The 20,461-nt window shown below is 40.2% G+C and overlaps 1 protein-coding gene across 1 annotated transcript in view; it reads left to right on the forward strand.

Annotated features, from left to right (window-relative positions):
• Nucleotides 1-20,461, forward strand: part of LOC121065226 (sodium channel protein type 5 subunit alpha-like) — a 206,046-nt gene that overhangs the window by 67,856 nt on the left and 117,729 nt on the right. Inside the window, 1 exon segment of the mRNA XM_040547913.1 lies at nucleotides 11,024-11,087. Coding sequence (XP_040403847.1) covers nucleotides 11,024-11,087 — 64 coding nt within the window.

The following is a 20,461-nucleotide window of genomic DNA, read 5'->3' on the forward strand; positions in this document are numbered from 1 at the left end:
TCCACCACCAGTAAAGGCAGCAAACCAGCACCACTATTGGTTGTGGCAGGAACTCCGGTGGCAGAAGAAAAATGTTTGTTTTTTTTTCCCTAAATTTGAACCAAAAATTAAATAAATAAATTGGTCTGTTTTTGTGCCTAATAGATCCATAACAAGTCAGTCCCTTCCACATCCCCTTTTGGCCCTTTTCCTGTTACTTAACCTTTCTTGGATGAGCTTGTTGATCCTACACTGCTTCTATTCTCCATCCTTGGCTGCAACCCAGGGATGGCCGAGCCCTGCTCTTCTTTCATGTGCAAGGTTGCTAACATCACTGAGAGCTGCTGGGCTCTTTCCTGTTATTGTGCATCTGCCATGAAAGGATCTTATAAACTAAATCCCATAAGGATTAAGGATTTCCTGCCTTTCCATCCAACACTTTGCTTGTTAATTCCATCATTTCAGTGGCTACTGCAACTGAAGGAGAAGCCAGGCAACTTAGGAAAGCAAGAGACAGAGCCCTTATGCATTGGGATTATCTGGGAAAATTCACAGACAGTTTTCTTTCACCAATTCTAAGGTTCAACGTTCACCAATTACTAAGTTCTAGGATACAACTGACTATTTCGGGTCTGACTATCAAGAAGGGAACTTTCTTGATCATTGTTTTTATAAGCTTAATTCTATGAGGGAAACTTCACCTAAATTACTGCGGGTGCAGCTGGTTTCTCAGCTTAGCTACTGGGCACAGTGGTCATAGTAGGGTGAGATAACTGATTAGTCTCTCCTTTCCTCACAGTGAAAATGCAGGTTCAAAATCTGCCTTTCAATGGGCATGTCTATTTCATGATAAACAGGAGGATTTTCCCATTCTTTCTACTAATTGGAATGACTATAGGTCTTCACAATTTATGCACCGACCTCTAAGAAGAAGGCTTCTTCTGACCTTTCTTATCAGAGAAGTTATTCCAGTCTGATTTTGCCTCCAATAAGTGATGCTTACTCTTCCAAAGCTAGAAAGAAAAAGGAAGAATAAGGCTGAAGTAATTCATCAGGACTCCCAGCCTCCTCCATAGGACTATTTTTTTTTGTATGAGAGCAGTATGGGATGAGGGCCAGTTGAGCACAGATAGAATTAGGCTAAAAAATCTTGATGTCAAATGCCGAAGATAAATTCTGCTCAAAATTAAAATGGAGACAGCTAGATTATCTAGGAGAACACTGGCTATTAGTATGTAATTTTATTTTTCATATTTGCATTTCAAGATTTGGTAAGGGACTGCAATCAATAAGCCCAAATAGGATTATTTGTAGACATTAATAATAATAAACATGAGAATCTGAAGTTGTAGATGCAGCAGTGGTCATGTATAAAAATTAAATAGATAAAAAAGTACAAAATAGCGATAGTTTACATCCATGGCAACATGAAAAATATGTGATCAATGTATCAATACTAAAATTATTGTGCTGTCAGTTATCTTTAGGTGAGGTAACGGTTTAGAAATAGCAGGTGACTGAAAACCTACCATATTAATTCCAATTCTTGTAAAGATTTCTAGGAAAGTAGCTGCAAATAGCATGCTCGAAAGCCTTAGGTTGTGGTATTAAAATTAAAGATGTATTTTATGAAGAGAAGCTTTATGAATCCATGACTGCATTGAAAGTTATATGAAGTCAGATGTGTCACTGGCTTAGGCAGAGTAAAAGATGTACCAATGGACTGAATGTAGTTGATTCACATTGCTGATGAGTGTAGAAACTTTAATGTAATTTATGTATTCCATTAGTAAAATGGATTATTGACTAATCAGTGAGTAGTAACTTGAAACCTGAGTTTAAATAGAGTGTTCTTTTGTAGAGCAGGGCTGTTTGAGTACTGAATACAAGAAAAAACACTTAAGAAAGAAAACCTTAAAATGTAGCAAAAATGTTATTAAATCACTCTTGAAGTGCTTGTCTCAAAATTCAGTGTGTTCTTTTTCTTTAAACTAAGTACCCCACTTTTTTTCAAAGCCAAAGAGGCTTTGAAAGGATCTTGTTTTCAAAATGTGCTATATATGATTTCCCTCAAAATCAGTATCTTCTAAAGTAAAATAATAATAATAAATAAATAAATAAAAACAACACATTTCTTTTAGGTAATTCTGCCCAGGATGTTGAAATAATAATAATAAAAAGGTTTGATAAAGATTTATTAAACTTCTGGTGGGAGGAGTCAACTGCCATTTTTATAGCTTAAAAATCAACTTTTTAGGGATGGTGCTTTTTTCTTCCAGACTACTTTCTCACATTCATTTCATGGCAGTGTTTTTTCTCTCCTTCTGAAGTCAAACTGTGTAGTTAATGAAAGTTTGAGAAAAAAGAAATCTTTAATAATAGTAATAATAATAATCCAGATAAAGTTTAATACAATATCTATCACCTCCAGTTACACCTGGAAAAGTCATGGTTGCTTTGGGTTCTGTATTTAGAAAGATACATAAATATATTAAGTTTAGGTCTTTTGTCTTTGCATCTCCCAATTGCATCCAGTAAGTAATCTGAATGAGACGCACTCATAAGTGCACTATTAAATGCACTATTAAATAAATGGGCATGGATGTTTAGGTGTATACATGTGAATAATAATAATAAAAAAGATGTGTATATAGATGTGTGTCTACATACATGTTTTATCCAACTTCTGTGCCTAGTTATTAGTTCTGCCTGATGAGTTGCTTCATTTTTGCTCTCAGAACGACTGAAATGGACCTGTATGAAAAGATATTCTGAAACTGTGTGACGAGTATAGAAAATAATGATGTCCAAGCCAGATGATAGATGTAGCAAGTTTGGGGAGAGCTGAAATGTTTGAGGTGTTGTCTGAGGTGGTAATAGAAGACAGTGAGTGTTGGATGAGTAATTATGGAGGTGGGAGAAAAGAGGGAAGCAATAAATCAGGTTGAGACTGGAAGAGGTGTTTTATTATGTATGATTGTGTGTGAACCAATGATTAAGACAAAGAACCTCTCTGGGCTTTCAGGCTGTGCTTGTCAGTGGGGAAGCTACTTGCGTTACTCTGCCGTTAACTGTAAATATTGTGGCTTTGTTCAGGTGCTGTGGATCTTTTGATAAATAGCTTAAATGCTCAAACATTAATGCAATGATGTGTTATGAACATGGGTATTGTACCTGTGCACTTTAACGTTTTAAGCTACATAGAAAAAGAAAAGCCCAGTGGAAGAAGTACAAGGATCAGAGAAACATGGGAGCTGGTACTGTTGTACCCAATACAGCCTCTTCCTGAAAATTCAGTAGCATTATTTTTTGACCTTGTGGTGAAAGAGCAAGTTCTTGGTCTCAGAACAAATTTTAAACATGAGGATTTGCCCCCCAAATACATTTCTTTTGCTCTCATCACTGCATTATTACCGCTCACAGAGAGATCTGCTAGGGGAAAGATCTGCCACAGAAGATTAAACCTAAATATTTTGAGAGTTTTCCTGCACCTTCAAATTGTTCATGAACTACCGAAGTGATATACACTTGACTCACAGAGCGCTGTTCAAAAGGACCTCGTCTGTGCCCTGCCCTTCGGAGCCTCTCCATGGACTTCTGCTTGCTGCAGGTTCAGCAATAATGAGTCTTGCAAGGGCAAGAGGTAGCTCCTGCTTTTAACTCTGAGCAGTCAGTCCAGGTGCAGCATGAACTCACCACCAGAGAATGGCTTGCAGTACTGCCTTCCCGTATCACACTGGTTTTAAGCATTAGGAAATATTTTCTCCTGTACTTTCCATCAACACTGAATTCAGCCAAGAGAGGTAGAGATGGAATAAGGGAATTGCCAGGCTCAATCTGACCTTGGTTTACCTGGTGCAGCACCTGTCTGTGGCACAGAGCAGCCCCACATGTTCCAGAAGAAATTAGTACAGTCCAGAGTATAGACATTTTTCTAATTTTGTAATAACTATTATAATTCCAGATATCCTTATCTATGTAAGCAACTAATCTGTCTTTGAATGTTTTGGCTACAGGGACAGGTTGTGGCAGTAACTTTAGCAGTTGAAATGACAAGTTCGGTGAAAAAAAAAAATTCCTTTATCTTTGTTTTTGATTCTTCCCCCATTTTCTTAGGGCAAAAAAAACAAAAAAACAAAAAAACATTATTATCACATTCTGTGTCCAGGAGTACACAAAGATCCCTGTTCTTATTTTTCAGAATGCGTGCTATATTTGACTCTGATTGTCACCCCCCTTTCTAAGATAAAAGACCTCAATTTTTTTCAATAGCTCATCTTAATGAAGTTTTCCCAGTTATTCTTGTTACTTTTACCCACTTCTCAATACCCTACAGTTCAGCAGTTGCCCTACTGAAAGCAATGCTGTGCTCTGACTTCTGGATGACAGAAGACACTGGTTAATAAATTGGCATATTTTTTTCTTGTATGGCACTGCATCCCTTTCCTCCTGCATCTCACTACCACATTTTTCTTTGATCCCAGCTTCAAATTAGGTAAAAATGTTGGCTAAGGGTTCCTATAAAAAATAAATAAATAAATAAATAATCCGTATCTCTTACCGGAGCTGATACAGGGAATTAGGGAATTTAAAACTTGACAATGTTATGAATGGGTGAGATTTTCTCCTTTGCTTTACATCACATTCTGATAACACAATATCTGACTTTGCTTTTTTTAACTCATTTTCCTAGCAGGACAGGCCTCTATAGTGTTCTTCATTCAGTCCTGGCTTGGACTAGAGTTACCTGGAAAATACTGTGCCGTCAGTAGATTTCCTCAGCTCTGCTCACCCTCTCTTTTCACTGTACTTACAAATGTAGTAAACCAGTGCAGACACAGCCCTCTATTAGCCTTCAGAGATTCTGCACCTTGATTTTTCATCTTTAATCTTTGTTTCCTGTCTCTTAGTCAGTTCTTGAGACAATTCATGTTTTCTTTATCACAGTACAAGCGGGAGTATTTTCTTCTTTTTTTTTCTTTTTTTTTTTTTTTTTGCATCTGTCTGTAATCACAAATGCATTCAGTCCTTGTAGCAGCTTTTGATTTGAATTCCTTTGTGTGAAATATATATATATCTGTATATATAAAACACAACAAAACAACCCTCTACAAAACTTCCAGAAACCACACTTCAGCGTTTTGCTGCCTGTTCATGTGAAGCGCTTGTTTAAACAAGTGGCATTAAATATGCTTTTAGTTGTGTACTGTGCAGCCTACAACTCCAAGCGTTGGGTCTGCATGGCTGACCAGACACAGAGGCACGGAAGGAGGTGATCTGAAGATCATTATAGCCAGCACACATATTTATTGCTGGTCCTTGTCTCCTGTCTCACCTTGCTCAAAATGCTCATGGGCTTGGCATGGTCCCCAAGCCAATTTGACAGCCTTGGTGGAATGTGTAAATTCTCCGCTCCCTTCTGGCCCGCAGCTCCAAATGCTCCTGATTTGCTTTTCCTTCTCTTGGACCGTGCAGCGCTGTGGATCTTTGAGGTTTTCAGAGCCTCTTAGTAGTGCACAGGAGCCATTTAGGAGAGGGCTTGATTGATATCTTTAGTGGCTTTTTCTCAAAGACAGTAAACGCTGCCCTATCAAAATTGGATGAATTATTTTTTACCTTATGGAGACGGTGGAGCCCTGGCTGGGAAATTGCTTTTTTGGCTTGTGTCAAGCACTGGGGGGGAAGCACTGACGATAGGAGCTTACCAGTGACTCTCGAGCTTAAGGGGTCCACTTTCCTCCCAGCACCTTGTTTTGTGGTTTTCTACAACCTTGTCCCAGCCCCTCCATATCTCCTGCAGGATGGCTCATACCCAGAGAAGCCCCTGGAGTCAGGGCTGTTCCAGGGCTGTAGTTAACCTAAACTCATATGTAAGCCAGTGCTGTATATAAGACCCTCAAAAAAAGTTGGCTGCTTAGACTCTGCCCCCTCTAACATCCTCACAATTAGCTCCTCCTGTTCCTTTTCTAACTGAAATTTTGAAAATGTCCTTAAAGATGATGAGGGGTGAAGTGGAAGGAGAGAGATGGACCAGAAGCAGGTGCACAAGACAAGAGGATGGGAAGGGTGGGAAGCAAGAAGGGAGAGGAGAGCATCTGCGAGCTTGCAAAGCCTAACAGAAGGACCGACAGCAGCAAATGCCAGGGGAGAGAGGAAGACAATCAGATCCCCTGTCATGGGGTGAGTGACAGGAGAGTACCTCATTATTATAATTATTTGCAACCCCTTTTAGCAGGGAAGAACTGTCTGGCAGTGCCATTTATTCCCAAGCATTCTTCCCTAATAATACCCTTAATACGGCTTGTTCCATCGCTTTTGTGAGAGGCATGTTTTTCATCTTCAAACTCAATTTCATTTATTAGAGACTTCACCGTGTGTGACACAGTGTGCACACAGCAAGTGCAGCAAGGATTCATTTTAATTATTATGTATTGCCAGGAGGTACAGTGTGTTTGTGCCGGTGGGCGAAAGGGCGAGGAGGGGGTGTTATCTATTTTGTTTCTGTGTCACGTATCACAACTATAAGGTGATGGGGCTTTCTGAATTGCATTTTAAATTTGGATCTGGACATTTGTTGGCTGTCAGTGCTCCATGCCAGCCGTAGCAAAAGGAGAAAGTCTCCAACCAGCGTGTACCCGTGTGGCTGCAATAAATAGTCCAAGATAACAGACACCTCTCTCAAGTTTTTGTTAGAAAGTCAGCCAGAGGACTCTACTCTGGGCAGTGACTAATGATATTTGAATGCTGCTCTTTACGCAAGTGTGATAACATATATATTTTTTTCAAATCCCAATGACTTTGCAGTAAAAGAAATCAAAATATTATTTTAGCTGGATCTTCAAATAAGGAACAGAAGGTGGGCTTGGGAAGCATGTTTTCTAAGCTGACTCTAACCTTATTAATTTTTTTCCAACTGGAAACTTTTCCCATCCTTCTACACAGAATTGCAGAGGGCTTTCTACACTGCAGCTTTCTGCTAAGTGGTGTGACATAGATGTAGAAGGTATAAGATGGAGCATAATTTTAATTAGAATTAATTGTCTTGTTGAGGAATTTTATGGGAAGTTTGGCTTTTTTTTCTTTTTCTTTTGTTTGCATGACAGGTGGAGCCATTGTGAATATTTGCTCCATTAGAACTGCCTGGTGTGGAAGAGAGCAAAGTGGAAACCTGAAAGATTGGTAAATTGGAGAAAGTGTAGAATAAAACAGCAGAAAAGATGAGAAGTTAGAGGAATCAATTTTAGAAGGAAGGCACTGCAAAAATCTAGAGGATTTTGTGTATTTGCTCACTGTCTGCATACAGCTGTAACTGTAAAACTAGGGTCATCACCTTTGCTGGTGGTGGAGAAGAGCAGACATTACCCCACTCCATAGTCACGATGCTCTGTTCTCTGGGCCCAGTGTCAGATCTAAAGACAACCGTCAGTAGTCTACCAAATAATAATGTAACATATCGCAGCTGTGTAATATTTGTTATCAACCCTTTCCTCAAAACAGTTAGGGGAATAGACTAGAGGAACTCTTTGGTACAACATTTGTGTTAATGTTTGATAAAGCCTATGCCAAGAGATGCTATCCATAGTAGATGGAAGTAAACCTCTACTCTCTCTAACTGTCTTTAGTACCAGTTGCAGTGAGGTTATGGCAGCACGAGCTTCATCACCCCAGTACACAGCAATTCATGGTGCTTGAGCCACCTTGGCTGAAGCAGTTGCCAGTATCACATTTTCCTTTGTAGGCAGACAAAACTCTATAAGAAGGTAATAAGCTGCTTGTGAGCACTCACTTTTACAGGTTTGATTTGTTGAACTCAGCACCTCTAAAATGCAAGTCAAGGAAGACAACACCAACACAGGGGTTCATAGTGCACCTATCTATTGGCAGCAGAAGCAGCGTAGCACAAGTAATACTATGTTAGGAGCAATGGGAATTATGGGGTCTTAGTATGTTTTTATAAGGCTCAGAGTTGATACAAATGTGCATATGTTTTGGAGAAAATAGCATCTGGTTGTTGGAAAACATGTTTCTATTGAATTTTTGACTGCTAAGTGCTGACAGGAAATGTTCTGTATTATTTAAAAATAGATGTTTATCTGGCACCAATGGAGTAAATAATGTGTGGCCAAGAAGAAACAGATACTAAGCGAGTGTTATTCTGATAATTTATTTTATTATTTTAAAATAACCAAGTAGTTCTGGAAATTCCTGTAGGAAACTTCCTAAAAAACATAATACACACTATAACTCTAACATCAATATTTTAGTAAAGCTGGAAGGGGAAAAAAAAAGAGACAGATCCTTTGGAGAAAATGGCATGTTGGATATACTTTATTTACACACAAGCAGGTGTGAAAATGTTATTGTTTTGGCTTGATTTTACTTTAAACTGGATATGTATATATATAGTATGGAGGTTGTCAGTTTTATTTTCCTATTGTGTTCCCCATTGATAGGTAGAAACTTTTCCATGATAAAGCTGACAAAACAAAACAAAGATTAGTTTGAATCTTCCAAGACAATGAAAAAGTCATGTTTTCATAAGGTGTTTATCAGTTCAAGCAGTCTGCCTTTCAGAGATAAACATCTACTGCAAATGAAAAAGGAGTTTTTTGGTTTTTTGTTCACGTTAGAGTTAAGTGATAGAAAGCTGCAGCCGCAGGCTAATGTGATACCAAGGTGGTTTGTTCTTAAGAGCAAGAGAGATGACTGCTTGCTTCTTAAAGACCTCTGATTGCATGGCCTGTTTGATCGAAATCCAAACCAACTTGCTTTGAATGACAAATTGATTGTTGTGTGCCTGTTTGATAATACAGCAATTTGTCTCCTCAGGCATAATACTCTAATCCCCCCTTCATTTATCAGTAGGGAATCGGTAATTCAGCTCTTCTTCAGGAAGTTTGGCACAGTAGTGGTGATGCTCCATTGCACAGTTGCAGATCCCGTCGTGAAGATACCACTCCTAGCCGCGTCTACACACTGATTCCTCAGCATGCATTTCATATTGCTCTTTGGCACCAACTGTATTGCTTGTTTTAGAAATGTAAATGTTTAAGTCACAACAGAATTTTGTGTCTTCTTGAGGTTTTAAACATCTTGTTTGCACACACTCTCTCTTTGCTCCTTATTTCTGTGCTCTGACTCTGTTCTCACCTTCTGGTTCAGCTGAGCAGGAGGTGTTGCTTTGGTCTTCAGGGCTTCAGTCATACCTTGAAGAAACTGGTCAATGTATAGTGACAGATCTGTGGTCCTCCTGGTCCTAGCATTTGCGGTATGAAAGGTTGCAATTCCTAGGGAGCTGTGCATGTTTGCAAAGTTCAAGGTATCCTGTGTAGCAATATCACTTACTAGTAAGGTGCAGAACCTCTGTAGTTGTTTGTCTGTCTCTTATTTCATGGATGTGCTGTGTTTCCTCCATATCACAGACGGTTTGTGTCACTAACTGTATATGTAACAAATAAGATACCATCTATCCTGAGAACAGTAGGTGTTTCACCAGCAGAAGTGGAGGGTGAAAAGAGATGTATGAACCCGCATCCTTCCTGCTTTTCTGGTGATTTTTTCACAGCTCCTTAACCATGTTGATCACTGTGGTGTTGCTGTCAGTCAAGATGTTTCTGTCGAAAGCCCAAATGTACGACAAAGCCAAAAAGCATATAGTCTGAGCAGGATATATGCTCTGATAACTTGTGAACACCATCACGTGCCCTCATAACCACAAAGCTCATGGACAGTAATTCCCTCTTGGCATGCAGCAGGGCAGGGCTTTTCCCCTGCTCGCAGCTTACTGAGAAAGCCACAGCACATCTGTTCAGTGGCTTGAGCCATTGAGCATTCTTTGCATAGCCTGACTCGATAAGCTGTCACTCTTGATTTTAAAGCATTTCACAACAGGGAGTTAGGTTAACCTATAATGAAGAACCTCTTCAGAGCATCATCTGCAGAGGCCCCTTTGCTTGCAAACAGATGTTATGTAAGGCTGCCACCATCATGTCTTGTGTCAACAGGGAATCCATCCTCGCTGCTGCAACAAAACACACCAGTATACCCACCCTCCCTCAGTCAGCTGCTGGCCTCTGTTTTGCATTTATGATGCAAGACCAATGCTTTTATCCTTTCTTCTATGCTGCCAGTCAGGTTTTAGAGATTCTCCTTAGAACATCTCTTCTTTTCAGGCTCTCTCTTGAAAACTGAATTTGCTTATCCTTTTGAGATGTTGGCCTCCTGTTCTGTTTCTCTGAATTTTAGACTATTTGTTGACTGGGGATAGGAGAGGGAGTGTGTACAGAAAGGCTCTCATTAGCCTGGGGATGCTAATTTCCTTAAGTCTCATTGATAGTCAACGAGGGAATGATGCAGAGCACTTAAATTTAGCGTGCTCCTCTGAGTCTCCCTTGAGAAGTGTCTGTCTCTCCATTGGCATTACAGATGACTGCATTGATAAATATTTGTCTTTATGAATACTTCCTTGTTTGTCTGATCTTTAACGGTGCACATTTTTCAATTTCTTTTGCTTTATAGTGTGTATTTTCTCTCCTGAACAAAATTCACCAGACTGGGGGAATGGGCTGCTGTGTCGGTGTTATTACATTTTGACTCGTATCAAAGTTGCATTTTAACCTATGAGTCAGGATTTGTTATCACAAACTTTAATTAATATATATCTCATCAACACAGAGTCCAAATGGGCAAACTTATGGATTAGTTTCATTATGCATTGCTATACTGAATCCAGTAACATCGTTCATACTTACAGCAGCCACATGGCTAGATGATGTTTCCTTCAAACTTTGCTCACTACTGCCTACTGCCACCCTATTGCACTGGTCAGGTTTGGAATATAAGCACCAAATGTTTAAAGAGCTTTGAAAAAATATCTTTGTTTTTACAATTCATAAAAGTTAAAATTATCAAAACAAAGCAAAATATGCCATTCTTTCCTCAATTACTGTGCCAGTTGAATGTGTTTGTTGGTGAACAATATTTGTGAATGTTATCACTCCTAGAATGTACTTGTTAAAAAGCTGTTTCTCTAATTCTGTTGCAGTTAACTACTTCATAAAAAATGGTACAGAAGATGTATTACTGTGTGGCAATAGCACTGATGCTGGGTAAGTAATTTAAATGGCTTCCCTTCTGTTTGTGTTTTTGTTTTTACATTTCCTTCAGTTCTTTTAGTTCCTTCACTTTTCACCAGCACAAAGTAGATATTTCAAATTCCTTGTGTCAGTAGTAGGAGGAGAGAGGATATTGACAATATTGTGCATGGTAATACTATTTTCTGACCTGCAGGGAGGAGATGTTTGTGTGTGTGTCACTTATTTAGGTCTAAAATCGTTAGGGGCCTTATTACAGTTCTTTTTCAATATGTTTAACTTTCTCTGTAAAAAATAGTGAAAGCTAAGTAACACTTTGACTGAGTGGAGAATATTTTAAGGGAAATGAAAGATGAATGGAAACAGAAAAGCTAGAGAGATCTAGACTGATGACAAATTCTTGGCTTTTTGCAAAGGGAGATAATCAAATCCACAAATGGTAGTTGCCAAAATAACATGCTTTGGAGGTGGGAGAGTACTCAGTTTTAAGTTGTGATGTACATTTGTACGTGATATGCTTAAAGACTGCAAATACTTCATTTTCTTACAATGTAGACAGCAAGGAAATCACAAATATTTCCTGTGTTATACTAGTTTACTAGTCTGCATAAAGGACTTTGTTCATAGCCCTACCACCTGTAGACGCTAATGATTCCTTCTGCATCCAGTCCTCAGGGTGTAAGTGCATTGTCTGGGTGTGTGATTTTATTTGATAGGTTCTTGTGATCTTAATGGAAACGGAAGAGTTGATCTGGGATGGAGAGAGATGGATCTTGTGTGGGCAGAGGACATTAAAAACCATGCAGAGACTGTAGGGTGTTTGAAGTTGTATGACAAAGAAGAATAGAGACCTTAGTGTGGTGGGATGGATTAGCTTTTTGATCTAAATATGAGGGAGTATTCAAACCAAGGAGGTGGATGACCTAGGTCAAGTGAGGAGAGGATCTGAGGTGATGTACTTTTGGAGGAGGATATTCTGAGCTGGTAGAACTAATTGTGGAAGACTTAAAAAAAAAAAAATGGAGGGGGTGTTAAATTAGGAAGAGCTTATTGTGAAAAGAGGCATGCATGTACGGGGAGACAGCAAGAAGATGAGGGGAAGATATAATCTAAACTTGCTTGTGGACAGGAAGGTGAGAAAAGCCATGGGGTCCTGGAGAGAGATGCTTTACTTTCTGCTGCCACTATATATGTCTGCATTTACAAAAAGCAAAGGGAAAGCTGAAGTGTCAGCCTTGCCTCTGCATGTTTTGTATGTCTGATCTGTATTGCCAGTCTAATTTAGACTGTAAACTCTTTGGGCACAGGGCCATGCTTTCCTCTTTGTTTGTTCCAAGGAAGGTACAATGTCAGCATTCATTAATTAAGTGCTTTGTTGATTGTAATACATTGCATTTATTCAGGCTCAGGCTGGACTCCAAGACTATTGGGATATTTCCTGGGGATCCCAGGATTTGGCAATCTATCTACACTGGTGTACTTCAGCCTTTTGTAAGCAACAGACAATAATATTGAGCAAGAAATGTTCCGCACTATAGCAATATTGTGTCTCTCCTATACCTTGCACAGAGTTCCTGTCAGTCATCCACTCCCATTATTTAAAGACATGGAGATAATTAGGCATTATCCTAAGGCCTCAAGGGACCTGCAAAGTTTTGTATTCCCACCTGTTAGGACAAAGACTATCATTAGCAGGCCAACGTACCCAACAGAGCAGGACTCCTTTTCCTTAATCCTTCAATGGTCAAAGCCAAGAGTGAGTAGATTCAACAGTAAAAGAGCAGATCTGAATAAGCGAGACATTTTGGGATAGTCTGCACCACAGAATCAGGGGAGGTGAGTGAAAAGTGAGTGGATGCATCAGATCATGGTCCTCCTCTCTATCAGCAATGAAATTAATGACAAGGGCCTAAGTCTGGAACCTGGCAAGAGGGAGAATAGGGGAAAACAGTTGGCAATACTGTGTCTGAATGTTCATAGCATTTTTGGAGCTTGTTTCTGCCCTTACTCTGACATAGCTTGAATTTATTAGCCTCCGGGGTATGCTGAGGACCCAGAGGAAATGCAGGGAAGGGTGGTGCCATGTGTGCGCTCCTGGAGGGATTTGTTGTTACGGTGAGGGATATCTGTGCTGTGGCTGGGATATTAAATCTCAAGGTAATTGACAAAACCATTTTAGTGCATTTTAAAAGCATGTTAATGACACTCTGAGGTTTGGCTGGTTGCTGTTATTATAGAAGAGTAAAAAATAAAAAAACTAAATAAATCTACTCTGAAAATTATTAGGTGATGAGACTCAGATGGTCTGATGTAAGAGAGTTTAGTGATGGAGACTGCAACCTGAGCTGGAGCAGCAGGCCAAAATCAGCAGGGAAATGATCATCAGTGCATGCTGTATCACAGACAACCTAATTATCTCTAAGGTGGGGGCTTTATTACATTACTAGGAGGGACTGTTTTCTGAACAAGCACCCAAACTGCCAATAAAGCAGGAGGTAATGGATCTAGCTAATATTGATTCTGGTTCAGAAGGGATTTGAATAAATGGATGTCACTCAGAAGCAGCAAACATGTCTCCAGTACAATACCTGGCAGATGGAAGAAAAAATCTTGGTTTATGTTTTAAGGTATGTTCAAGCAACCTTGAGGAGTTATGTTAAAAATCACATTGCATAGATGTGGTAGGAATGTTGGGGAGAAGGCATATTCCTTGGTTGGACAAGGACTAACCTGTCTGTGGGGTTTCCCATGTGATGCCTCAGAAACTTTACCCAGGATTTCTGAAATTTTATTTTTGTTCACTTAATCAAATAGAAATTGTGTTGTGTTTGTATTGTTTATCCAACTGCATTTTTTCCCCATGATGTGCTGCTAGACTTTTATTTGTGTTTAAGAGGAATAAAGAGTCCAATGGAAACAAAAAGTAATGTTTGGAGTAGAGAGAAAATCAAATGATTGTGATCAAAGATGTTTTTTGGCTCAGAGTGAATGTGACGCGTGTTCGGTGTTTCACAACAAGCACATTCAGAGCACGACATTAATGGAAAAATCCTCTGCTCTGAGATGTGTCACAGATTGGTCAGACACTGGAAGTGGTGCTATAGCAGTAAGGCTCTTTTAATGAAAAAAAAAATGTAGTGTATTTGCAGAATTATTTATGTTTTTAGATGTGTTTCGGGGTTAATTTGGTACTTTTAGATGTGGCTGCACTGGGATTTATCCAAGTTGGTTCTCCTTGCAATTTCAGCTTCTTTTATTTGATTTGGTTAAAATAAATGGAGAAAGCTCAACTACTTTTATTTTCAAAGGGATTACAAATTCTTCTATAAATCTGCCTTTCAATTTAATTCCCAGACTAGCATCTCATCCAATTTTGAACACCTTATTTTAAGCCCTGAGGAAGATCCAGTAAAAATCCGGTACAAGGATGAAATAGCTGGAAGATCTTGGCTAGGATCAGAATGTGAAAGCTGCTCCAGCCTTCATGAAATCCAGCCTTAGCATCAAGTGGACTATGGTTTGCAAGGGCTGTAGAAGAGTAGGTGACTGAGCTGCCTTATGGGGCGTTATGCAGCAACATACACTGCCAGCACACGCACCATGGGCCTTTTGGAGGCATCTATCTCACATTGTAAAAGTGGCCCCTGAGGTCAAATGTGCACATATGCATGGATGGGTACAGTGATAGTACCAATGGCAAAACCCATTGGTGGACTAAAGTTTTAGAGTGTGCTGAGGGACCCACAGTACGTGGTACATTTTGTGCTTGGCCCCAGGTGATGGCACATGGTCAACACAGGGCAAAAGGATTGTTTTGGGGAGTCCTGATCCCATGTTCAGCTACAGTGTGGCATCCTGCCTGAGCACATCAGCAGAACCTCTACCAGGCATCGTCGTGCTGTGATCACCAGACCAAATCTCCCCGTGAATGAGCTGTGGGAAGCATTATATGTCATGCTGCACCATCCTGCCTCGTGCCATCCATGCAATTACAGCGTGTTCCTTCTCAATGATTATTAACCATTCATTTTAATGAGATGCCCAATACTATGGAGCCCTGCGTTTCCCACAGGGCAAAGATTTATGGGGGCTGCCACAGCTTGGGACTATCAGTCCATGAAAAAGGAAGATACATTTCAGCTCCAAAGCAGTTCCACTTTTATGCTGTTGTAATTTCACAGGGATGTTTTTTTATCTTAGACTGCTGTTTTGTCTTCCTTCTCTGCCTGAAGGTTTGGAAGAGCAATAGAAGCAGCAAAGAAATTTGTCCATTAGGGAAAAGAGAAATGGACAAGATGCTATCAATGTACAAAGTAAACAAGCAGAAAAAGAGAAACTTATCTTTGTTCTTTTCACTTTTTCACTTGCAACTACTATAGGGAGATGTTTTTTCAGACAAACGCGTATGTTTTAAGTCAATTGTGTCCCCTCTGGGTCTCAAGGCCAGACTGTTTGTTCTATTTTTTATTTTTATTTTTTTGTCCTTTCACATGATATGTCCTATATACTCGGCTTGTGGGCAGGAACAGTCTACGAGATCATACAGACAATGAAAGTACATTTGCATCGTGTCTGTACTGATATTACCAAAAAGACTAGTGAACAGGAAGGAAAAGCAGCCAGTAAAGCTACTTCAGGATGTAACAAGAAAGCACCTTTGGCAACTGCATCCTAGTAACTGTTGCTATAGAAACTTTACCTACCTTTATCTTCACTATGACCTTGATTTTTCTTAACAGGTTACATTAAAATAATGTACAGAGTGGGTCAAGATTCTACGTGGTTTGGTAAATTCGTCTGTCACTGAGCTGATTGCATATAAGAGATGCAGGAAGGACCATGTAGTGTAATGCTCCTCAAAGTTTTTTAGCAAGTCCTAACAGCTTCTAAAGTATCATCAGAATAAAACTGTTTCCTGTTGAGTTATGGCATTTTACTAAGGTAATTAATGCCAACACATAAAATTGCATCAGATACCTGTTTTCACAGCCACCATGAATACTGAAAGCCACGCTTCTACAGTAGGTTCTCCAAGCCAACATGCTGTCAGCATACTCATTACAGCATGTACAGTGATGTAGCACTTTGATCTCTGAGCTGTAATAACATTCCTTCGCCTTTATGCATCCTCCATGGGGTGATTTAAAGTCCCTTGCAAGGGCTTATCACAGCCCTTTAGGGTGGAGAAGAAACATGCACCATATCAAGGAGCACTGTGACAATCAGATGCTTCCCGTGCTTCCACCAGTTCTATCTTGTCTTGCTCAGCCCTTGGCAGGCAGAGCCTAGAACCACATATATATGTCCACCAGAATAATATCTCCAACTGTGTGGTCTCCCACAGTTCTCAATCCCCCAACTACAAGCAAACATGGCCAGTAACACAACCCCAGCTGCGCTGAAGATTGAGGAAGTGCAGCAGAGAATAATGTACCCACTTGGTTCTTTTATTCTGCTGCTGGCAATTAGGTCCGCTGCAGCACTGAGTTGCATGAATTTAAGTAAGCCTGTGTTACTATTATTGCTATTGTTATAATTACTTGCTGTCTTAAGAGCTGAAGGCCCCAGATTCAGGCATTGTTTTGTTGGCTGCTGGACAAATACAATAAGAAGAGCCCCCTTCTCCTGGAGGGTTTGTATTTCAGAGGCACCAACATGAAAAAGTCAGAGTGAAGATAGTGCTCAGGCGTCTTCACTTCGTGTATGTTCTCCTGGGGAGGGACAAAAAAGGGGAATGTCACAAGGAACAGCTAGTCAAGGTGATCCCTGGATAATCAACTTTGCCAGGCAGGTGCAGTCTGGCAGCCTGTGTTTAACTTGTTATGTGAATGGACCCATCACAGCAAATGGGCTCCTGGCGAGCTTTGGAGTGTGTCTATGGGACTGGTGTCCTCATAATGCCCACCACGTTCAGTCTGATGGGGTGTAGCTGGCTGACAGGTGGGAAAGGCTGGAAAAACTGGTGGAGTGAGGAAGGGGATACAGTTCCCAAATGTGACTCCTTCCAGAAGTGATGACATTTTGTAAAGAATGAAGTCTATTGTTTAGGCTGCCAAAGCTGATAACCTAATTACACCCCAGTTTAGTAAGCAATATCAATGACCTTATTACAAACCTTCAGGGTGTACAGCATGCCTTGCATGAATTTAAATAGATTCTGATGTAAATAACGTAGACTTTTTCATTTACTCCGCATTGGTTACAGTGACATCAGAATGAGGATGGCTTGCTCCTGGTGAGAAAGCCTCTCACTTGAGTATAAGAAACACCACAAGACAGGTATATCACTTGAAGGATGCTGCAGAGGCCATTGGGGATAACTTTATGTACTATACAGCCTTCAGGTCAGCGGTGGAAGTCTCCACTTCTGGGGATCAGTTGTGTATTTGGAAGGTCATGTTTGTGGTTAAAGAACAGCAGTGGGATTAAGTCTAAATCCACTCAGTTCTTAAGGATGGGTAATACTATCTCTTAGTCAAAGTTGTAATAAACTCATCAACCACATGAGAGAAGCAGACTGACTGTGGGCTCCTGTCTTCATTAAACTGTAATCTGTCACTGTGTTTATGACGATAAATTGCTTTACATTTTGATTGATGGGTTGGGCAGAAGATCCAGTGTCTGGCCACTGGATTGATTGAGAATAAATGATAGTTTGCCTTCCTTGTTGGAACATGAAGTATAAAAAAGTCATCTTGGAACAGAGGGTGTTCTTCCTCTTGCTTGCGTGCCTGCATGAAGGGTCTGACATAGCCTGAAACCAGTGGTTTTCCATCTGTCTGAACAAGTAGCCAGTGGAGAGGCTGAAACAGTCTGTGGGTACAAGTATGTGGCATGCGGAGGCCAGTGGGTGCTCTGAGCCTGTGAGCAAGTCTGCTGACGTGTGCCTCCTTCCCTTTGCTTCTCCAGTTTCAGCACCTGGCTGATGTTGCTCTTTATTCTGAGCTCCTTTCATTTCTTTCTTTTTTTTTTTTTTTTTTTTTTTTTTTTTTCTGTGTGTTTGTTTGGATCTGCTCGCACTTCCTTTCAGACTTTTGGCATCCCTTGCTCGCAGTCAGACCTATCCAAAATGAAGCGTGCCTCTGCGAGTCAGATGTTCGTTCTGAGATGGTGAATAATGGGGAATTATAAGTCAGACCCTCTAACCCTGGTTAGTCTTTAATATCACAAAAAAAAAAAAAAGAGCAAGAGAAGGAGAGCAGCCTGTGACTTTTAGGCAGACCAAGCCCTCACTGTTAGCAACTCCTGGCCTTGGCTGGGATGCTGCTGACTTTCAGTCCCCTTCTCCTACATGCCCAATCACCCGTACAATGTTCATTTTGTAAATACTATAAAACATATTGCCCTGTTTCAGATGGTTAGTTTCATCTTTTCAGGCTGGAGCAAATGTTAGGTTAAGGATCTTTATTTGTTCCCCCACAATCATTGCTTGGTAGGCACTCCTTGTTTGGCTGCTGGTTTCTTCCCTCAAAGCCAAGAGAAATGAGAAAACATGGGAAGTGCAGAGGAAAGCACTAGCATGTGTGATCTAAAGGAGATCCAGGCCTTTGCTTTGTGGCTTGAGGACTTCAACATGAAAAGGCAGGTTGAGGAGTTCTTTGCCATGCGCACCACCAAGCCTAGGAGGCCACAGGCACCATTTCTCCTTCTAGCTCTTACTATGAGGCTTTGAAACCCTGTCATGCTCACCAGGCAATCCTCTGGAATTAGCCACGTATCAAAAACATCAGTTGTAAACATTCCAGCTTGTTTTCTGCATTTTTAGGCTTAAAATGTGACCAAAACAGGGATACCTAGTAGCCCTTATCATGATATGTTTATTGTGTGTTTGTTTTTAAGGCTTTATTTAATTATTTTTGGCGTGTGTCTGTGGGATGCACTTTATCTCCCATTGTTGCTTCTTTTATAAGCAATTTGGAGTGGCAGGCCGTAGTGAGCTTTTGCAGCCTACACCAGATAACGGTGTAGACTTGATTTTACAGCTGTCATACCTGACTTGAGCAGCAGTTTGTTGCTAACTCCTGGTAGCACATGGATAACGCTCCCTGTGTGTACAGGGTCTGAATGTTACAACCCAGCACATGGCTGTTTTACAAATCTTCTTTTATTGCACAGCCTTATTGGCCACTGCAGTCTGGATCAGCAGGTTCCTTGGCTTGCTGAGATTAAACTCTCGAGCCAGAGCATTTTGTAATTATGCCCCTTGGCTCCAACTCTCTGGCATTCCCAATCTGTGTTATTTAAAACAAAGCTGTTTCTTATGTTCTTTAATTTCCTGTACCAGTGCCAGCTTACAGTGGTGATTACAGCCTGATGGATAGGTAGGTAGACTGATGCTTTTAACTTTTCCCAATCAATGACACTAATTTTATTGTGATTAATTGAACAGCATCCTGTGAGGCTCCTGTGCAGGATGTTGTATTTATGTAGTTTGTTGTTGTTGCCCATCCCTGTGCATCAGAGGAGAGTGCAGTCCTCTGTAATGCTTCCCCAAGGTAACACAAGCAAAAGATTTTGGAAAAAAAAAAATCTGAGGGGGAAGACTTTATTATACATCTAAGACACTTCAGCAAAATCTTGACACTCCTTGAAAAAATCCTCAGAGGAAATGGTGTCAGTTGCAGAATAATATTATCATGTGAGAGCCTTCCTCCTAAGTTTCTGTAGAGTATTTTTCTGGGAAGCAGCATTGCCTTTTCCTCTCAGTGTTTTTCAGCATACCTACAACCCGTGGGTTATTGCCTCTGTAGGCTACAAAAGAGGGTGAGGAAGTGTAAGAAGCTGAAAAATAAGAGATTTTTGTCTCAAGCATCTAGTCTCCATTAAGAGGGATGTGAGCTAATGTTAATAGCATTCTTTGAGCTGGAGTTCATGTTTTTTGTGCTGTAGACACCTCATTTGAATGCTTGTACACCTGCACATAATATTAGAGTACCGTGTACACTCACTATGGAGCCAGACAGATCTTTTCACTGCAGCAATCTATTGCTAAGTGGAAAAGGTTTTAGAGACACACAAAGGCAGAACAAATCATGAAAAAAATAGCAACTGTATTATAAACAGAAAATATTAGTCTGAGGAACCATTGTTCACTTTCAAAGTCAGAGGAGTTGCATCTCCATTTCCTAGGGCTTTCCAAGCAATTGCAGCAAACTGCTTTTCCTTTTTGCTTCAAAATGGACTTTCCCCAGTCAGAAACACTGGCAGTGAACCTAAGAGTGACTTTGAAATCTCTGATCCCGTGGTGATGCATGAAAATACATCCGAGTTCAATACTCCCAATACTGCCTTTCTTTAAGGCACAGCTCTCTCTTATTTGAAATGATGGCTTAGGAAACTCCAAAGAAATTAAGATGAAAATCTCTCGTGAAATGAATGGCAGCATTTCT

The sequence above is a fragment of the Cygnus olor genome, chromosome 2, assembly GCF_009769625.2.
Source record: "Cygnus olor isolate bCygOlo1 chromosome 2, bCygOlo1.pri.v2, whole genome shotgun sequence".
NCBI classification, from domain to species: domain Eukaryota; kingdom Metazoa; phylum Chordata; class Aves; order Anseriformes; family Anatidae; genus Cygnus; species Cygnus olor.